The 22,114-nt window shown below is 41.6% G+C and overlaps 1 protein-coding gene across 9 annotated transcripts in view; it reads left to right on the top strand.

Moving 5' to 3' along the window:
• The window catches only part of LOC115372362 (stromal membrane-associated protein 1-like), a 134,865-nt gene that overhangs the window by 85,745 nt on the left and 27,006 nt on the right, over positions 1-22,114 (top strand). For 5 of the 9 annotated variants that reach the window (XM_030070189.1, XM_030070191.1, XM_030070192.1 and 2 more), the window contains 2 exons: positions 4,973-5,051; positions 16,977-17,104. In XM_030070189.1, coding sequence (XP_029926049.1) covers positions 4,973-5,051; positions 16,977-17,104 — 207 coding nt within the window. The remainder of the gene's footprint in view (positions 1-4,972; positions 5,052-16,976; positions 17,105-22,114) is intronic. The other 4 variants (XM_030070190.1, XM_030070194.1, XM_030070196.1 and 1 more) reach the window with 1 other exon arrangement.

Genomic DNA, 22,114 nt, shown 5'->3' on the forward strand with positions numbered 1-22,114 from the left:
ACTCGTCATACTACAACTACTACTATTACTTATACTAGTACTGTTTCTACTACTATTGCTTTACGAATACTCTTTAGTAGTAGTAGCAGTGGTAGTACACTGCAGTATACTGCTACTGCTTCTGCTTGTACTGCTACTACTGCAACTGCAGTTAGTACTTGGCTACTGCTACCACTATTACTGCTGCCATTTAGTACCACTATTGTTAGTATTACAACTGCTACTACAACTATTGTTGCTGCTACTACCACTACTTCTACTAATCCTAGTACTACTACTATTACTATTACTTCGCCTTCTATTGCTGTTACCACTAGGCTACCACTATTACTGCGGCCACTTGAGTTAGTACAGCTATTTTTAGTACTACTACTGCCACCACTGCTGTTTCTGCTACTACGACTGCTAATATGATACTATGACTACAACTGCATCTACTATCACTACTGCTAGTACTGCTAGTACTGCTAGTGTGTGCAGCTTCTCTTTTCTTCTTTTTGTCTGCTTCTCTCTCATTTGTTCTCTCTCTTCCGCTCTCCTGTATGTCCTCTGTTTCTCGTCTCTTTTGTATCCGTCCTCTCTCTTCTTTCTCTCTCTCTCTCTCCTCTGAGTAAGACTCGCCCCCTCTCCCTCCCCCTCTCTCCTCTTTTTCTCACTACCACCCAGTTTTTGATGCTCCCACTCCTCTCCTTCCAAACTGTTTGTTTTACTCTCTCCTTTTTTGTTTGCTTTGTTCATTCCCAGCTCTCCCTCTCTTTCTCTCTCCCTCTCTCTCTCTCTCTCTCTCCCCTCTATGGAGAAGGTATTAGTTTCCTCTGGTGAAGCAGGATAGTGGAGCATTGTGTGTTGCGTAGCAGTAGGCTGTTCAGTGCAGTCTCAGTAGGTCAGCTGGGTGTGTGTGTGTGTGTGTGTGTGTGTGTGTGTGTGGTGTGTGTTTGGGGGAATGCAGGTGTGTGTCTTCATGTTGCTCTCTTTGTTTCTGGGTTGCAGCAGATAATGTTTTTGTAGACTGATGTCGATATTTCAGTGTTTGGTATCTTTACATTTGACCTTCAAAGCCATATTTTTATTCTTAACCCTTTTAATGATCGTAAATGTTTTCTTTTTTCTGTGTTTTCTTTAATTGTTCATGATTAAGATGTGGAAAATTCTGATACCTGGCATTTGCCACGAGTGTTTAATATCTTTCAGTTTGACCTTGACCGGGTTTTTTTCTTAGTTTTCCTGTCTTTCTTTTTCTTTTTTAGTTAATTTGTTATTGAATAACTATTTCTGAGTTGAACAACTTTACTTGCTTTTAGACGTCTTAGCATCTGAAATTGCCGATAGCTGTGCACCAGTATTCAATATCTTTAAATGTAACTTTGAAAAAAAAAAAAAAAAAAAAAAAAAAAAAAACAGCTAACTTAATGCTGCTAATTATCTTTGTTAATTATCTTCTGCTTTGGGTTTTAATTAGGGCTCATTTATTTTATTATTAGGATTTGAGGGTGCCAACAGTGAGTATTCAGTAGTTCAGTATCCTTAAAATTGAGCCTGACCTGTATTTTTGTTGTCTTTAATTATCTTGAATATCTAGTTTTCATTTGCAGGAGTACTTCTGAATTGAACCATCTTGGGTTTCATGGGATTTAAAGTTGCCTGTAGCTACTTTTGTTTTTCCACCAGTGGTCGATATCTTCTCAGTTTGACCTTGAACACCACATTTTTGTTGTTCATTTTATGATGCTGAGTTTTTTTCCCCTCTTTTGAAATGATATAAAATATTTAAAAAGGCAGTTATTTTCACAGTGTGTCTCACTCTGAGCTCTGCTGGCGCCGTGTTGCTGACTTGTCGGAGGTCTTAATGCAGCAGTTATCCTCACAGTCCGCCTGTGATGGGACAGGATGGGATGTGACAATACCTCCCTGTCAGTCTTCACTCAAAACATGCCTCGGCATCGCCAGGAGCTGCCGAGCACACTGGGGAGGAACTCAAAGCAGAGTTTGCCACCGCTCAGACACCCGGAGTGACAAACGGCGGCTGATGGCTTTGTCTGCGGCGTTTTGACAGCGATGCGATGTGACAGCGGCAGTCACAGGGCTCGGTTTGTTCAGCCGTTTTCATTCAGACCGGCGTCGCCATCAAATGAGGACTCCGCTCACCTGCCGCAGGGTGGAGTTATCGATCGCCGGGCCTCTCTTCCAATTATACATCCTCCTCTTCAAGCGCAACCGGGCCTGACAGCCAATCACAGTCTGTCGCTAGCCGTCTGTCAGCCAGGCGTCGCTCAGTGTCGCCCCGAATGGCCAATTACGAGGGATGTCCGTCCCTTGATAACCGATCCTGCAGGAGGAAAACACAACTCGCCTGTCAGTGTCGGGAGACGGTTTTTGGCAGCAAGTCTGTCCAAATCCTCCTGAACAGAAAATGAGGAGTCTAAGCTATTTATGCACAGTGACATTTAGGATTTCCTTATTTATTTATTTATTTCCTCGTCTCTCTGACAGTAACTGTGCGCCGTGCAGCACTGAAAGGCAACAGAGTCCAGTTTTGCAACGCTGAGCAGGCTGTGCGAAAAGTCAGGCGCCTCAGGCATTAGTCAAATTTATTTTTATCCGTGTTTCACTTGTTTTCAGTCCACAGACTAATATTCAGCCGTTAAAGTGTCAGGGGTTCTGTTCTCTGAATGGACGTTTGAATCCAGCGTCGGAGAACCAGCTCTGTTTAAGTTTGACCAGTACAGCTTTTTTTATCCCAGCAAGGTGGCAGTCTGGAGGGGATCATGCGTTTGGTCTGTGTGTGTGTGTGTGTGTGTGTGTGTGTGTGTGTGTGTGTGTGTGTGTGTGTGTGTGTGTGTGTGTGTGTGTGTGTCCTCAGCCAATCTCGCATACTACTGGGTATAATATTTTTTTATGTACAGTTTTGACTTTGATCAAGGAGCGTTTGTGGTTGTGGTGATTCAAAACATTCAAAACATCTCACAAATATTCGGTATTTGCCCTGAATCTCCTTGTCCGTGTAAACTGCATTTTAAACCGTCATGGGGCCCTAAAACCCAGTTAATGAAAAGCCACATTCCTGAATACAAACTTAAACAGATAGATAAGTCAGACAGTTAGATTAATTTATGAGTTTACTGATATATCGAGCCAGCGCCTGCCTTTTTGTATTTCATTTTTTTTGACATAGGATATCAACGGGCTCGTCTCTTCCTCTTCTGATACGAAAGAGATTATTCTCCAGCTCTTTTAGATTCTTGATATTGTTTGACACTATCTCTCATATATTTTTTTTTTTATTTTATTATTTTGGATTTGCAGTATGGTTTGTCCATTTTGCTTATTCATTAAAAAGAGATTTACTTAAGCAATCTTTAGTGAGCATTTTCAAATTTAAATACATTGAATATCGGCTATGGACAGTTTTGGATTTTTAAAAAAAATGGGATTATTGTTGGTCTTATAAAATCATTTGAACCATATTTTGAACCTTTTTTTGGTAGCTGTGGTCAGAGAATAATGTGTAGTATTATTATTATTATCACTAATAACCTTCATGTTTGAGGTGGGCGACACTGACTGGCTGATATCTGGAAAAAAAGCCTGGTGTGTTGCAGTTTTATCAGCTGGTTTCCCTGTGTGTCGGGTCAATATGAATTCAGCGAGCAAACCAACCTTTCGCCGCTGTGCACAAACGACCTTCCCGCTACGATTCGCGCCGTCTCCGCTCCAGCCGCCGCAGTCCCAGCATGCATCGGCTGCATCGGCCAGTGCATCCTTGATTAGGCGTGGACTGTAATTGTTTTCATTGCCTCGGATTGGAACGACATTGAATCTAATGTGGTCCATCGATCTTGTGTTGCTGGGAAATTGGGTTTGTTAGCAGCGTTGTAGATCTCGCCCTGCCTGCGCGTTAACCTTTTACTCTCTCTCCCACCTCTCTCACTCCATTTGCCTCTATCCACCTCCATCTATCCCTCTGCCACCTTTTTTCTCTCTCTTCCCCCAACTTCATTCCTCATTCTTTCACTTTTAATCTCCCTCCTCTTCTCGATCCACCTTTCCCATCGTCTCTTCCTCCCTCTTTTCCTCTCTCAGCTCTCCCTTAGCCTCCCGCTCCCCTTTTTCTCTCTGCTTTAATGACTTTATTGGTAAAACTGTTTATCAGAAACAGCATTGCTGAGGCAGTAAACCTCCAACAAGTCGGTTTATACATTTTGAATGTCAATGCAAAATAACACGCTTTGGGAGAAGTCTTGTGCCCTCAGCTGTCGTGTTGTTGTGTAAAGGCTGTGAAAGCAAATTTCCTCTATTGATGACAATAGAGAATGAATCCGACTCATACGTTAGAATATCACATCCTGGTTTGACCGGCAGGAGTTTTTTTTTTTTTTTAAGGCCTTGATCAGTGCTTTTAGCAGGAAGAACCACCAATATTCCATTTCTTTATAAAATCTGACCTTTATTATGCTAAAGGATCACAAATATCCAGTGTTTGCACCGGCGTTTTATTCTCGTCAGGCTTGAAAAGCGTCGGAAACGCCGTTCAGACCACCGCGGAGATTTATTTCGCTCTTTGAGGCAGGGCGACCCTGAGCATCTGTTCAGCTGCAAGGCAAGGTCGGGGACACTTACAAGGCTTTTTACAGGGCTTTTTCATTTCTAAAAAAAAAAAAAAAAAAAAATCATTATAACTGGAGAATTGGAAAAATCTGTGTTAAAAAACAGCTTTTCGGATGTTTTTTTTACAAAGCCGTGGTGAGGGAGGAAACTCTCAATCATATCAGCAGCAGAAGTGCTGACTATCCAATATTCGATCTTTAATTAACAATCAATATCATAACCCGAGCACATGATCGTCAACATCCACAAGAACAAAAAAGTACTCCAAAACTGAGATCTTATAGTCACACAAACATTCAAAGTACATGAAGAGTGCACCGGACACTGTTTTAAATTATTCCTCTTTGTCTTTTCTTTTTTTCCCAAGAAGAAAGCTGATCTTCAGTCGGATTGCAAGGCCAGTCCGAAGAAGAGCCCGGAGCCGGCTGTGGACCTGCTGGGCCTCGGTAAGACCTCTGACCTCCCGCAGCGCAACAACCATCACATAACGTCCACGTCAACACGGAACAGAATATTCTCTAAATTGCACAAATCTAGCAATAGTTAAGCCTGTTGCTGGAGTGAATTGCCGGGTAATGATTTTAATTTTTACACCGTGTCACATAAAGTACTATTGTATCATTAATCGTACCATTTAGTGTTATTAAATAGTATTGTGGTGTTTTGGCTCGTTGAGAGGAGGGCTTTGTTATATTTTGACAAGTCACATTATCTGGCAGTTGTTAAATCATCAGTTATTTCACACCTCCACACTCAACACACAAACTGATGGCCAACAACAGGGAAACGTACTCAGCATGAAATATTGACTGCAAACAAGATCCGCCAGACACAGAAACCAGGGAATATCAGAGAATATTACAAACAGCTCACATCACACAGATAATACACTCTCTCTTTCTTTTTCTTTTTCTTTTTCTTTTTCTTTTTCTTTTCTTTCTTCACAGTAATAGACGTGTTCATTCACTTCTGTGTTTGGCATTGAGCTCATAGTTAGTGCTGCTGTTGGACTGGACTGCATTTTACTGACAGCTGTTTCCACTATTCTGTCCCTCTCGTTGTATATAAATATAGAGGACAAAAAATCAGAAACACCTCTCAATATAATGCAGTCCAGTAGCAGACCTCTGCAAACTACAACCTCAGTAATAAACACAGAATTAAAGTGACACATTCTGCACAATGTCAACACAAACTGAACATTATAAATTTTTTTAAAAGGTAGAGTTTATGGCAGAGTTTTACACATTCAGTGCATCACATGGAGGTTTTCAGCTCAGCAGGAGTGTAATCCAGACCTTTAAAAAAAAAAAGGTAGGAAAAACATTTGAAATCACGGAAGCACCTTGACTCGGTGATGGAAAGTCATGAAAAATTTCCATCCAGGCCACGACGGGAACAAATTAGGTTCAGCTGGGACTCTAAAGCCACCAGGTGACTGATCATGTTCTGCTTTGGCTCCATAGAGCAGCCGGTCTCAACCTGGGGTGGGGTACAGGGACCCCCAGGGGTCCTTGAGAGAGTTCTAGGGGGTCTCCACAAAAATGAGGAATATTTTAATGTCGCTACTATTTTATTGATTAGAAGTTAGCCCAATGAGAGAATGACTGTTCTGGTGATATGTGTCTCACTCTTCACTGTTAATCTGCCAATCTACAGTATCGACACTTACGGAATAACTAAATCTCAAACTACATCTTGTCATATCTTTAATTATTGGGTCCACAGCCTGGTGTGTGTCAGTCTGGGGCTCCTTGACACCACAAAGGTCAGGAACCACTGACACAGAGAATGACAAAATGAACTCAAAACCCCCCAAGATATGGCGAAGCTGTGCATTGGATACCAATTATCACCTCGATTTCCAGCCCTGCTCATGTAGGCCACGTTCTCAGCGCACAGTGAAGTGTTTAGTCATTTTCTTGTTGGTTTAAGAAGATGGTCAAAGAGAAATGAAGACGATAAGATCTGCGGTGTGTTCCCGTCTTTGTTCTGGTGCCTCAGTTTACTTGACAGTTTCTCCATAACACATTTTAGATTGAAGACGGAAGATTTAAGACAGCCTATCTACAGGTATATGATCCATCCCAAACACGAGCTGAAGAAGCTGCAGCATGTTTAATCACATGATCTCCATTATAAGAAGCCTGGCGGGGTGAACCAAGCTTAACTGACAGATTAATTAACTATTCGATATTGTTATCTGGTCAGTTTGATAAATTATCGGGCGTGCAGAAGGTCACCAAGCTACCGGTTCAAAGGTAAGATTGATCCTGAACTCTGCCTCAAGGCGATTTTTGTTTTCTTTTGAAACACAGCTACCTGATAAATTCTTCATTGATCTTCACCCGTCATTGTAATGAGAAAATACTGCAAGACCACACTGAATCTCCCCTAGCCTTAGGTGTGAGCTGAAGGTAAATGCATTACTGTACCATAAGATACCCAACCCACACATACTGACAGCCGTAAAGATTGAGGAGCCGAGGCTCAGAATAAATTTTCTGCAGGCATGAATGCATTTTTTACGGCGTTTCTGCTTCGTTAAAGACCACGGCGGCTGAGCAAGGGGAAGAATCGGGAACAGGGAGGGCCTGGCGTTCAACGGAGGTCGCAAGCTGGGATTCAAACCTGTGACATTTTGGGTACACGGCGTGAAGTTCGGTCCGATGAGCCGACGGGACGTTCCTGCTACCGATGACCTTCAACGGCAACGTCAGCAGCGATGAAACGACAAAGCAGGAACAAGAAAGCTTTTTTTTTCCGCTCTGGGTTTTCAGTCTAAATTTGTGCTCTGTATTCCCAGAGCGAGGCGGTGCGGTATTAGAATGGAGATGAGCTCGGCTGACAAGAGCCGGTGGCTACAGCGCTGATCAAAAATCCCTGACCGCAGCACGGAGGAGCGAGAGGAAGCCCCGCTATAAATAACCCAGCGCTACACACCTTGCAGCCGTGTCGAGTGGATGAGATTTCACACATAATCAATACGTCAAATACGTGGCACGACGCCTTGAGCGCTCACACATCCATCCATTCATTCATCCATCCATCCATATCTCCGTCTGTCTGTCTGTTTCTTTAGCTGTTTCTGTCTCTCAAGAATTGGGATGAAAGTAAAGAAAAACGTTGCCAGATAATATGAATATTTTGACATCCTTGTATCTGCATTTCTGGAGGATTTTGGGATCAATCTAAATGCTTTTTACGCCCGTTTCTCTCCTTCTATTTTCCTTCATCTTTTAAACCAGTAACTTGGTTTGCCCGTAGAAAACGTCAATATCCAGTATGAGTGGGTATGGTGGATCCTCCTTGACCACAGTGACACACGTCCTTTATTCTTCAGAACCTGTAACGGCATATTTTTCTCCTTTCCTTTGCGTATGTCGCTCATTGATTTCGGCATTTCAGTGTTGAAGGCTGCCGCAGCTAAAGCTCGGCACAGGGGAATCAGCAGCGGCAAATATTGGCTATCGGCATTTTGAGTGTGAGAAAATTAATATTGACCTATGAAACGCCCCCCTCTCTTTTTTTCATTATTATTCGTCTTGGTCTTTATCTCCCTCCTCTTCCTCGGTTGTGCTGACTTTCTGAATTAATGCTGGTTTTCCTGGAAGGTGATTTCTTTGTATGGATAGATTTCCTCCTCTGGACTATTACTGATTGCAGTAAATCCTGATTTTGGTTGCACAGCTGCCCTCGTTTCAGTTACAGTTTTGGTTCATCCTTGTTGGGACATTTCAGCTTTGCGGTTTGAGTTTTTTTTTTTTTTTTTTTTTGGAACCTTTTTTTGCATTGAAATTTTTAATACTTAGTCGAGCTTTCTGCTAGCACTGTACATCTTGGAATTTGGACATTTTCCTCCCAAAAATATCCGATTTCATCAGAATAATACCATCAACATTGTGGAAAAACCTCTGACACAGCGTTGAGGCCGCCCCACCTGTGGGTTCGGCATTAGAGGCTCATGCTGCGCCGGCCGAGCTTTGTTGAAACCCGCAGAACTTTAATTTGAATTCTAGTGGTGATCCCGAGGTTTCCGGAGATTCCCAGGAAAATGTGTCTAAAATAACGCAGAAGACATGCAGATATTTTCTATTTGGCGTGCCGCTGCAGCCATAAGACAACAGGATCTTGGCTGTGAATATCTAATAACCTAATAATGATCGGTTCTGTTATACATATGCCATCGATCAAAATCCCCGTCATATCCGAGGTCCCCGACTGGCAGATATTTCAGTGTGTGTCCTATATCAGCCCCATATATCAGCCCTCTGGACGGATCCACTGAACCACTTTCATTTTATTTCAGTCTCCCAACATGAATGACAAAATTGAATCATGACCCTGCATGTGTTTTGGGGATAAAACTCGAGCCAAATGCTAAAATTTCTAACACCTTACAAATTGATCTTCCCTCTAGTGGTGGTGCCAGCGTCCCTCTCTCTCTCTCCGCCGAGAGAAAACAGAGCGAGTTGGTAGTCACCGCACCGCTCAGAGCACCAGGGAGGCTGTGTGTGAACAGGGGGGAAGTGTGTGTGTGTGTGTGTGTGTGTGTGTGTGTAGGGGAGCTGAGGGGGGCTGCACCATGGGGCTGTTTCCATGGTGAAGTCCAGAGTGCTCTCAAGAAGCAGATCCATCCCATAATAGCACCCGACATGGTGACAGGAATGATGATGATGATGATGATGATGGTGGTAGGCCTTTTTCTCACTGTGGCTTATTGCCATGGCAATGGGTGAATAAGGTGATGGGAAGAGGGAGGAGGAGGGGCTGGGGGAGTGTGTGTGTGTGTGTGTGTGTGTGTGTGTGTGTGTGTGTGTGTTGGGGGGGGGGGTTAAAGAGTAACAGATGCACACAAAACTATTTCTCTTTTTCTCTCTCTCTCTCCCTGCTCTTTTAATCTGTCACTCTATCCGGCTGACATGCTGTCATCCTCGTCAGCCCGCGAGTCATAATCAAAATAATAAGCTTTGTTTGTTTCGGGCCTCTTTATGAACACACACACACACACACACACACACACACACGCAGAAAACAAAACAGTCTGCAAAGTGCTTTAATGATTCCCGGAATTCAAAAAGACCACAGTCCTAACGCACATTAGGCAAAACCAGAAGACATTGCAAGACTTAAAAAAAAAAAAAAAAAAAAAAAAAGTGCAAGAACAGAGGGTGAAAATCAAGATAGCAGCCCAAATAGTGAGATAAAAGACGTCGCATTAGCGCGAGTGTATTAGAATAAGTTTTTTAGAAAAAGTGTGAGTGCTCTTTGTTCCTCTCTCTCTCTCTCTCTCTCTCTCTCTCTCTCTCTCTCTCTCTCTCTCTCTCAGTAAATGGTTTTCCTTGTTCCCTGCTGTCTGCCTAAAGGAGCCCGCTCTTGTTCACACTTTAAAAGGGCTAAATTATGGATGTTTCATCACTGTGGTTATATAAATGACCTCTGCTGCTCGCTCACACACTCTGTGCTCCCTCTCTCTCTCCCCTCCTCTCTCTCTCTCTCTCTCTCTCTCTCTCTCTCTGAGTACATTGTGTACTCGGGGTTTCTCGTCTTAACAGCAGGGGAACAAAATTCTCCGCGGCCGTCGGTCTGACAGCCTTCTCTTTAAACACGGGCGTGTTAACGGCTTAAAGACCCAGCCATGATCCATGTAACGTCCTCATTAAATAAATATCACCCTTTTGAATCGCTGAACAAGAGAAAACCCACCTTTTAGCGATGCACAAAACTTCCTGGAAACTTCCTGGAGTTTATTTACAGCATTTTGCTGATGGTGACAATTTCGACACGATCAAATCTCCATTTGAAGAACACCGAAACTGAGCCGAAATTACACCAAAATGACATCTACAAACATTTGGCAATCTAGTGCAAATAAGCCCTTTATTTATAGTCAGATAGGCATGTACACTGTGAGATGACATGCAGCTTGTGGCATGTTTCACTGCAGGTGGAAATCTCTCTAAATTAAGTGCCACGGTGAAGAACAATCAGCTGGAAGTCTGATGAGGAGACTTTTTCATTTTATTTTAGGCTGCACATCAAAACACATGATTTTCGGCCCATCTGTTCAGTGGGGCCTCCGTCAGATCAACTAACCCAACAAAACAAAAGAGGACAGACTGTTTTCTCCCCAAACAGTGATACACAGGACGAGACAGTCAAGGTCCGGTCTCCTCTCTGGGTTTTAGGAGACGTGGGAAATATCGTCGTGGGTCGACACAGATCTACTATACTACAGGAATAAGGGGAAAAAAACAAACACAAAGATAAAGGGTAACACTTTACAATAAGAGTACAACAATTAATGTTAGTTAATGCCGTAATGAACATTAACCCTCCTGTTATTTTGACATTTTTGAACATCTTTTATGTTTGTGGTCAATTTGACCCCTGTAGTTTAAACTTCCACAAAATTATTATAACTAAAATAGTTATCAAAGTTTATGTGTCAAGTACTTTATGTTTCTTTGTTGATTACCTAAATAGCCCTTTAAATACAACATAACTCCCTCCCACCCCCACATATACATCCAGTATTCCTATTATGCGACAAAAATGTTGCGTTACAAAGTGTGTACAGGGCATTGAAAACATATCATCATGTGAATTTCATCTTTACCCAGTAGTGCCCATTACATTAGGTACACTCATTAAATATGAAGCAAAAAAAAAAATGATGATTTATTTAGAGACGTTAATTAAACATTGGCTGGGGTCAAATTGACCCCAAACATAATAGGAGGGTTAAGTAACAGGTAATAAACATGAAGTAACAGGTAACTAACCATTAACTAATGTGTCTAAGAATCATGTACTAATGCTGTTCATGCTAAGGTATTAATTTATATGTTATTTAAGGGTTATTGTAGATATTATTAACATTAGTAAATGCTATAATAATCATTAACTAACAGTTAATTAACCATTACGGCATTAACTAACGTTAACTAACGTTAATTGCTGTACTCTTATTGTAAAGTGTTACCAGATAAAGTGATATCAGAACAGGCTAATTATCCACGACCCCCCTTCATACAGCATACAATAATCTCTGTAGATTTGCTCTTGGATCTTCTTTAGTCCTCATCATTTTCTAATGTATAATTCACTTAAATGGCCTCCACTCAGTATGAAAAGACACATTCATTGGCTTCCATTCATTTTTAAATGTGTATTTTCACGATCCTCGCTATGTACAACAGGCTTTGGTACCATATTCATCAGTAGATCAGCTGAGGAGCTTTACACAAAATGCTTTACAGTCAGAAAAGCAACTTTGAAAAGGAGCATTTATGTTTTAAGGCTCATTATTTCACATGTCGTCTTGTTATGAGATTAATTGCACATGTTTTAGATGGTGCTATTCCCATATGCAATATAAAATTCAGTGTGTATTCTGTAGTATTTATTATATTTTTGCTGGGCTAACTTGTTCTCGGTGGCCGTCAGGTGGTTGTGTTCATCTTTCTGACGTTCGGGTGTTGACTGCCTCAGTTTTATTGTATCTGTTGAATTGTTGTTTTTGTCTTTTTTATGACTTTAAAGTCTTTTTTTTTTTGGTGTTGTTTTTGAGTTTGGCTTGTATTGTATTCCAAGACCCCTTCAAAATGGAGACAAGGGGTTTATCCTAATTAAGTAAACTTAAATCATCATCAGCAGCAATCACAATCATCATGGTGTATAAATACGAAGAATCTGCCAAACTGTTGTCGTTTCACCGCTTGCTGATCGACGAACAGCTGAAAAGACGATGGAGAGTGAGAATCCAGAGGGACATGGGGTCATATTTCAGGGTAAACACTTCACATCGCAGGCTAAATATAGCATTATAAGCTACAGTACCATAGGAAAGGCATAAATTAATTATGAAATATCAACGAACACCTGGGACTCATTACTTCTCGAGCTGAAGTCTTGAAATAAAACCCGCTGGATGTGATGAGGCTTGCGGCGTCACGATAGCTGTCCCGCTGTGTTTTCACCTCAGAAACTTTACGGTGAACTCAGTAAATTTACGCAACTGTGAACATATAATTCTGTATCATGTTCACACAGATTACGTCCAACACGAGCAGTGATGGTGTTTAATGCGGCAAGAAACCCGACAGGGCCCGCAAAATCTGTCAGGACCGGGCAGGCTTGACGAGCTCACATCCAGCGTGTTTTACTTCCAGACTTCAGCTCGTGGTCTGAAAAAGAAACGTGTCCAAAGTGTTCATTGATATTTAATAATTAACTTACACTTTTCCTATCTTATTGGCTGTCAAAAGGTAACATTAGTTAGGAAGTGGTTGAATGATGACATCAGCTGTTGTCTAATGATAGCTGATCAAATATGTTGTTTTATTTTGAAATATGGTCCGATGTCCCTGCAGATCCGATGTTTGTTCAGTTTCCGGATCCGATTCCCTGCATTTATTAAATATCTTTCGAATCCATGGATCGCTCAAGTTGTCCTCTAAACACCCAGGAACTACTATTATTTCTGCTTAATTCTACATTGAACCAGTCAAACTTCACCCTGACCGACTAGTTTCACTTTTTAATAAGCCGCCAGTACGAGCTGGTACACCGACTTCACCCGCATTTTAAGCATCAAAAGGAACGTATGGATTTCCAGCACGAGAAGTTATTATTAATTCAGCTTGTGATCGTTAATCAAATTAGTTAGACGGGTCAGGCTGCCGAGCGGCGCTGTAGCCACTTTACCTGCGAGTTTGAGACTTCTGGGTCCATAAAAAAAAAAATAAAAGAGGCGTGTTTGTCTACAGTAAATGACTGAGCCCATCTGTTTATTGATTCCGCTTGCCGTCCTCTCTCTGAAAATTATCAGTGCAGACGGAGCTTGTCGGACAACATGAGCCTCATCCCTCAGTCCACCTGCGCCTCCCGCTGCATACCAATGCTTTTATTTAGCGGGGAAAAAAAAAATCCACCGCTGGAAACTGTTCACCTGTCAGTATCTAATAAAGATCTCCTCTCCCTCAAAATAAGGCAAAACGAAGGCTGTTGGTGACAGTAAAATGTGCACTGAATTTATGAAAAGTCCTCACTGGTGCTGCATTTTCCTGATGTCATAAACCGGTTGCAAAACGATGACCTCCAGTTCATTACAGGGCAAGCAAACATGAATGAAATCAAGATAGGGATGCACAAAATTGGATTTTTTTTTCTTCTTCCAATATCCGATATGTCGATGTTTTCGGACTCCTCTGGCCGATTGCTGATAAATGAACATACATATTACATTTTCTTTCAGACAAAATGGTGAGATTGATCCTCTGTAAACAGGCTTGGATGATATTCTCTGAGACAGTCCTGACAACAACCAAAGGCAGATTTGACTTATTTCACACATCGGCAGAAATTTTGATTTGAGGCCAATGCCGATATTTCATCATCATGTCTATTTTTTTTGCTCAATATAAATATATTTATGTGTTTGGATCGTCTTCTTTTGGATTGTTCCAGCACTGTGACTGAAAATGGCTTTTTAAGGTGACACCAAAACCCAAACCGGCACATTTTGGTATCGCCCAACATTGTGTGTGCAATTTTTTTTTTTTTTTTTTTTTTTACTGGACTCTCATTTTTGAATACGTGCAATTACAGGCATTTAAATTGGAAATCACACCGCAGAGGCAGAACGAGGAGCACGATCGTAATTATATTCAGTGCGATGCTAAATATTGAGGGAGTTTGGGGCGCTTGAATTTTCTCATTGATGTGCCGTTGCGAGCGTGTTAATTGGAAATGGAGCTACGAGGGCATGCTGGGAGTGTGTGCGGATGTGTAATTCTTAGGGAACAGGCTTTGGTCAGAGGAGCTGGTATGTAAAGGTCAGGATTAATATTTCTATTTTCTGTCTGTTTCTCTGTGATTCTCCGCTCTCGCTGTGTAATTGCTCTTTCTCTTCATTTCTGTGTGTTTCTGCCTCCGTCTGTTGGCGTGTCTGCTCGTCCTTTATTGCTCATTTTGAGATGGATTATCTCCATTTGAGCCATTTGAACGTCTCTGCTGAGGTTAGATGCTGACTTAGAGGCTCACGTCGCTTTCGGAGATCAGTTTTATTCATCGCACGACTTTTCTACTGATCTGAGTTCGCACAAAAAACGAAATTCGGTTTGTAGACTTTACTGTTTTTTTTTATTAATTTGGATGCAGTGCTGATTGAACCGGCATAAACGCAGACCTTTAAAACTCCTAAACTTTAACTCATAGTCATTTTTCCGCATCATCAGCTTCTCATGTCTGATGAGTCATAAAACCAAAACTGATCAGGGATAAGAGGTTTTTTTTTTTTTTGTCAGTGATTGCTCTCAAAATGAGTAAATCTAAAATCGGAGGTAAACTTTGCAGCACTATCAGTCAATCACCTGATGTGATTTTCAGTTTAATCCGAAAAGGCTTCGATCATATCACAAATATTTGGCACGTACACATTCCTCGCTCTCTCTCAGTTGATATCAATTTGAATCTGATTTTTTTTTTTTTTATTTTTTTTTTTTTCAGTGTTTCAGTTGAGATATAACCTTACGGACATCATCACATCTGAATCAGTTTTCCCAGTTTTTCCAGTTTCACTGCCACTCCCAGTTTTCTCTCCGTGTCATTTCCTGCAGGTTTCTCCCAGCTGACAGCGTCCAGCTCCAACACTCAGCCCTTCAGCCGCTGCATCGCACACATTCATGACGAGTAAAAAATGACAACATATAAATGAGATGTTAATTGTTTTTAGCGGCGTGCGCATTCTGAACTCCGTCTGAATTGATCTCCGCTCGGCAAACCATGAACTGTGCAGCTTCGCCTCAAATGAAAAATGATCAGTCGTGTTTGCTGTGACTCCGGCATGAATCATCTCCTCTGATTTACGGCGAGACGAAAGGCTTGTTTATAAAAAAAAAAATAAAAAAGTAAATAAATGAATAAATAAATAAAACGTCTCTCTTGCCTTTGTAAGCCACAGGTGGCAGCGTGACATCCAGACGGGTCTTTACATCAGTCATTTATTCATTATTTATCATTTAACCTTTATTTGACTAGGAAAAGGTTCAGTACAAGTTTCAATAAGTTACAGAATCATAAAATATAAACGTGTTCATCAGGCGTCGTCACAAGACGTCGACATGATGGGTCACAGAGCGGCTTTATGATTCAGTCACAACATCCTAACGTCATATTTACTCGCCTGGTTCCTTATAAGTTTATTAGGCGGCTTTTTCTCACGTGTCGTCGTTTGAACAAATCTGGAAAAAGACAAAAAAAAAAAAATCGTCTTGATTTGCAGCACTTGAGCGGTTTACTTCTTTCCTCTTGTACGATGGCGTTTTAGTGCCATTGTATGAAAAAATATATATATATGGAGCTGGGGGAGGGGGTAATATTCTGTTTTTCCTTTTTTTTCTGATAAATTTAGCTAAGAATAGACTATATTTCTCTATATTTTGATATATTAATAATATAATATTGATAATTACTAGAGTATTATACAATATATATGTAATATATAGGAACTCAAGGGGTAGGATCATATAAGTTTTTAACTTCTTCCTACTCCCTTTTGAACATGTGCTGGCCATCTAGAAAATAACATTGAATTTATCTATTTTTTTTTTTATTTTTTTTTACTTTTTTCTTCTACTATTACCCTATTGTTGCATTGTCCGTTGTCCTTTATACAACATGTTCAAATAAAATAAAATAAAAAAAATAAAAAGATGTTTTTTTTCTTGTAAATTTACCACTTTAATCCCAGTTTTTTCGCCAGAATATTAACCCCCTTCCCCAGATTCATATTTTTTTTCCTCCCAACAGTCGCACTAAATACGCCGTCATACATTTGTGTTACTTACTGATTGATTTTTTTTTTTTTTAAACACTTCTCAGAGGTGATCCATCGCTCGTCTCATCCTGCTCTTGGTTGAACGTCGGCAGATTTCCCATGTGGGACGGAGACGGAGAGACGGAGCTGAACGGCGTGCGGTGATTTCCCTCAGCCGCAGGCGTCCCTTCCCTCCTCGTTATGTTTTCATGTCGGACCCTAAAACAGCCAAATGAAATTTTTTTTTTTTTTTTTTTTTTACTGCATTTACATTTTTCAAATACAGATACTTCAATAAGAGATTCAGATGTGGTTTTGTAACTACACTTAATAAATAATAGGGATAAAAATTCAACCGGCACGCAGGGGATAAGGGAACTGAATTACACCTCATTTTAAAAAATTTACATTTCTTGACTCTCGAGGTTGGAAAGTGAGCAGCAGCACATCAGCAGGAAAGCTGTGTTTTCACTTATAATATACTAATCTCTCTCCCTCTCTCTCTCTCTCTCTCTCTCTCTCTCTCTCTCTCTCTCTCTCTCTCTCTCAGATGCTCCGGAGAGCGGTGCAGGTGGGAGGGGCTCCGGCAGCTCTGCACCAATCAGTGATGACCTGGACATCTTCGGACCAATGGTGTCCAACCCCCTGCCCTCGTCCAGCAACACACAGCTCGCTCAGGTAAAAAAAAAAAAAAAACAAACACACACACACACACACACACACACACACACAGAGGCTTTCATCATCTGCTTATCACCACAGGCAGACTGCAACACGGGGAGTCTGTGGAGAGTTGAGGAATCACACACACACACACACACACATACACACACACACACAGTTATATTCACTGACACACATGCACTCACATTCTAGCTCTCTCTCTCTCTCTCACACACACACACACAAATAAACACACACACACACAGTCAGAGGCACGTATCAGAGCAAACTGTCAGACTTTCCTTTACTGAACTCATTTCACCAGTGTCCTTCAAAAAAGAGTGTGTGTGTGTGTGTGTGTGAGTGAGAGAGAGAGAGAGAGAGAGAGAGAGAGAGCAAGTCAGCCTGTCTGACAGAGGGAGGAATAAATAACACTGAACTGCTGCAGTGGACGGAGCCGAGTGACAGCGATCTATTAAATTTATATTACGGTCATAAAAACTGTATTGTTTATTATTTGTTTTGTATTTATTTATTTATTGAGGACAGTGCAATAAATACGTGGAAACTTTATTTACCTCTGTGGGCACACGGCAAACAAAACATTAAAAACTGGCACAAATGCACAATTTAAAACAAAATAGCGCCGAACTGATTAGTCAGTCAGCAGAAAAGTGATGATAATTTTGATTTTAACTTCATGTCATGAAATTATCGCTCTGGGTTTTATTTTTGTGTCTGCTGGTCGGACTAAGGCAGACATTTGACGTCATCACTTTGGGCTCTGGTCACTTCCCGTCTGACTTTGGCTTTATTTTTGATGCGTTATCGAATAAAAATTAAATCAGTTCATGGAAAAAATAATGAAAAGAGAAAATCATCTTCAGCTGCAGCCGTTAAAACAAGACTGAAAGAGAATAGAGGCACCAGCAGCAGCGATCTCTGAATGGAGGTTTTTTTTTATTATCATTATTATTATTTATGTGTTCTGTTGTTTTTAATATAGCCCCACAAAATGAAAATATCATCTGAGTAAAACAGAGAGAGACTGAGAGCGACAGAACGAGAGAGGAGAAATGGAAGACGTGAGAACAGTGACAGAGGGAGAGAATTCAGAGGGAAAAAAGAAAAAAAGTGAAAAGAGAGAGAGAGTTTATTTTGACAGATGGACAGAGCTGAGAGGAGGGAGAAAGTGAGAGAAGAGGAGAGGACGGAGGGAAAGTGGGAACTTTTTCTCTTCGCTCTTTCTTTCTATTTTGGACGGAGAGGAGAGAGGCTCCGGACTGTCTTCATTTCCTGGGTAAACAAAACCAACGGGTGTGTGTGTGTAGGTGTGTGTGTGTGTGTGTGTGTGTGTGGAGAGAGAGAGAGGGAGAGATAGAAATTGGAGCGAGGGAGAGCACAGCAGAGAGAGAGGAGGTGATGAAACGCTTCATTTCCCAGTTTTGTTTTTCTCCCTCGCTGAGGAAGACGAGGAAGGTCGCCTGAATTAAACATTTTAAGGAGCAGAGCTGCGTTTGAAATGCCGCCGTGCTCCCTCGAGGGCGGCCTTTGACCCACGCCCGGCCTGGAAATTAGCACACACACACACACACACACACACACACACACACACACACACACACACACATGCACACACACGCACACACCCCCTCAGTGACACACTCCTGCTCTTAAAGTCTGCACACACACACACACACAGATACCTCACACATGCAGTGACTCACTCCTAGTCTTGACACACTTGCGAACAGAAGGGTGCCTTTATATGCACATCACACTCTCTCTCTCTCTCTCTCACTGACACACACACACACACACACACACACTCAAAGTACAAATCAGCAGTGACCCATGCTGTGGTTTGAAATTCATTCTCCTGTTCTCTCTCTCTCTCTCGCTCTCTGCCTCTTGCTCACTCTCTGACCTATTCCTGGGTTTCAAATTGTCTCTCGCACTCACACACACACACACACACACACACACACACACACACACACACACACACTCATGCAGAGCTCCGTGCCTCCTGGGAGCAGGCCAGGCGGCGGTTCGCTGGAGACCCAGGCATGAAGAACAATTATGGGCAGCTGTAACTGCGAGCCCCCCTCTGCCACTACCAGCCTCCCACTTACCCTCTAATCTGCTCTGCTCGCTGCATCCACTCTCACCTCCTCGTTCTCTCCATTTACTCCTCCCTTTCTCTCTCCTCTGCTCTGTTCCCGTCTATCAGCCCGGCAGCGGCTGCAGGAAACACCCGGCGAGCGGCGAGCGTGCGGTTTTGACGTTTTATTGTCAACATGTGGCAAAGAGTCCAGTTATTAGTCCTGGCTTTTATTTGCAGAAGCCTGTATTTGGAACCAGCTTTTATTTCCTTTTGTGCAAAATTCAGGGACAATATGCTTATCTCCCAATTAAATACGGTCACAATACTCGGGTGCCGATTCGATATGTATTGTCGATACTATGATTTATTGTGATTTTAGTTTTCTGAATCTTCCTCCAGTTTGTGTCTGTAAAATGAATCTTTATTCAGACACATAGTCCACATAAGAGAAATAATAAGAAAAAAAAAACGACGAAAATGTGAAGAAATACATTATACAGTGCTTTTACCTTTAAATTACCATTAAAAATATGTCATATATACGTATATACACATACACGTGCATACACATACATACACATACATATACACACACATACACATATACAAGCTACCTATAGATATGAGATATGAGCGTTTACTTAAGAAAAGGTCAAGCTAACATGCCAACCGTGTAAAGTTTGATGAGGCTGTGATTCTCCTAGAGGTCACTAGAGGTCATTTTCTCCAGCGACGTCCAGTTTGACAAAAGTCTCTGGCTGCAGTGAAATGGCTGCTATGGGGGCCAACATCATCACACAGGAATCAAATGTGGCTCATTGAATCCACAAGAGTCTCAGCTTTCCAGTCAAAGCCAACTGATGCAGCTCCAAGACTGTTTAGGCCCCAGCCTGCAATCATTTTTTTTTTTTTCTTTACCACCCCTACTAAAAAAATAGGATATCAAATCACAGGTCGGTTCCAAATAATTATGTAGTTTATCTCAGCCTTTATCTTTAAGATGTGAAATGCATGTAAAACAAACAATGTGGAACGATATAGGATGAACTTTCTGCTGCTGCATCACTGGAATAAATGATAGAGCTAAACTACTGAATGCCTTGAATGTATGCTTTCTTTGGATTTATGTTTTTCTACAAAGTCTAGGAAGTCAGAGATTTTGATTTCTTTGACTTTTATTTCTTTGACGAGTTTTGTCGACAGCTCGTCCGCTGTGTTTCTGACAGTCAGACTCTTCAGTTCTCCACCGTCACCTGTAGACGCTTCATCCTGACAAAAAGGGTCAACAAATCGAAACCGAGCATGAAACAGGCTGCGACCTTGAGTTTGTGTTTATTTACATTCAAGCTCACAGTTGACAACTGAATAGAAGCAGAATTCATAAAAAAAACACAAACATCATAAAAATATAAAACTATATGTCTGCATACACACATGCACCTGTACATTCATGCTTCCTGCAAGCATAACGTAGTGGTGTGATCATGGTATTTTAGTGGTATTTTCTTTATCTTTAGTACTTGTGAGGACTGGCAGAGTCTAAAACTGAAATTTCAAATTCTGTTTGGACTTTAAACCATGGATTTACTAAACCTGCTGCAGAAGATCCGGTGGATTGGGTGGCTTAATCTGCCTGGGACACGACTGCAAAATGTCAGTAATTGTCAGACAGCCTGCCCAATGAAAATAAGCAGAAAGTGGCTCTTATTGTGACAACTGATGTTAAACACGACCACTGAGGGGCTCGGGTCTGCCAACATCATCAAGTCTGAAATGCCACTGGTTGTCGCATTCATTTAAAAGTTCTTAGTTCACAATAATTGACACTACAAGTGCATATTATGCCATTCTTTAACAATTTGGACAGTGCATATAGTCATTGTAATCCACCATTTCAGGATAGCGATTTAAAATGTGTAATTGACAGCCATTTAAAATATTAGTCTGGCTATAGAAATTCAGGGTGTAAGCAATTACACCAGTTCAATCACATAAAAGGCAACAGCAAGACAGCGATTTTGCTGAGCGTAAAATGGCTCATCTTGATTTAATGGAGGATTTGGCACATGCTGTGTTGCGCAGGCAGCGCATTTTCTGACTTCAGCTGAGAGCGACGAGTGGCTGCTCCATGGATTTTATTTTCCAAAGCTTTTCTCTCTCTTTTTTTTTTTTTTAACTGGACCTCTGCCAGTGACTTTCTCCACCTTCAGAAAGAGCAAATGCACTAATGCCATCCCAGAGCGTGCCCAGGTCCTCGGTGCCCTCAGGATATTGGACGCTGGCACATTTCAACAAGACGCTGGGGACGGGTCTGGCATTTCACAACCTGCCATCAGCTGCATAGCGCCTCCAGCCCTGTGAGCCATAATTTAATTTACCCTACAATACATACAGCTTCCATACACAGCTGCACAACAGGCTGTGGTGGACAGGGACCTGCACACTGCACACGTATTGCTATAAAAGCACCGTCACTGAACAAAGCTAACTACGTTAACAGGCACCTGATGCACATTTGGCTTCGCTGAATGTCATTACGAAATGGCCTGCTGGGACACATGACTCATTTGTTGTTTAAAAGGAAAAAGAAACGGCGTACTTTCACCTCCAGGGAGGAGCTCACTGGAAGGATGGTTTATTGATAAGTGCAGCCCTTGCAGTATTTTATTATGCTCAGCTGGGGAGGATTTATTTAAATTATTATTTATTGCTATGTGGGTCTGCAGCGCTCCATTAAAGGAGCACTTAGCGATTCCTGGCGAAGATCCTTGTTTGCGTTTTACCTGCAATATGTTGTCTCAATCATGCACTGCGCTTTGAAACGGTCGACCGAGACCAAACCTGCGCCTTACGTCATTTACATTGCAGGAGAGGGCAGTGTTGACATCACACTGTCCTACCTGCAGCACACGAGAGGG

This window comes from Myripristis murdjan, chromosome 15 (assembly GCF_902150065.1).
Source record: "Myripristis murdjan chromosome 15, fMyrMur1.1, whole genome shotgun sequence".
Lineage (NCBI taxonomy): Eukaryota > Metazoa > Chordata > Actinopteri > Holocentriformes > Holocentridae > Myripristis > Myripristis murdjan.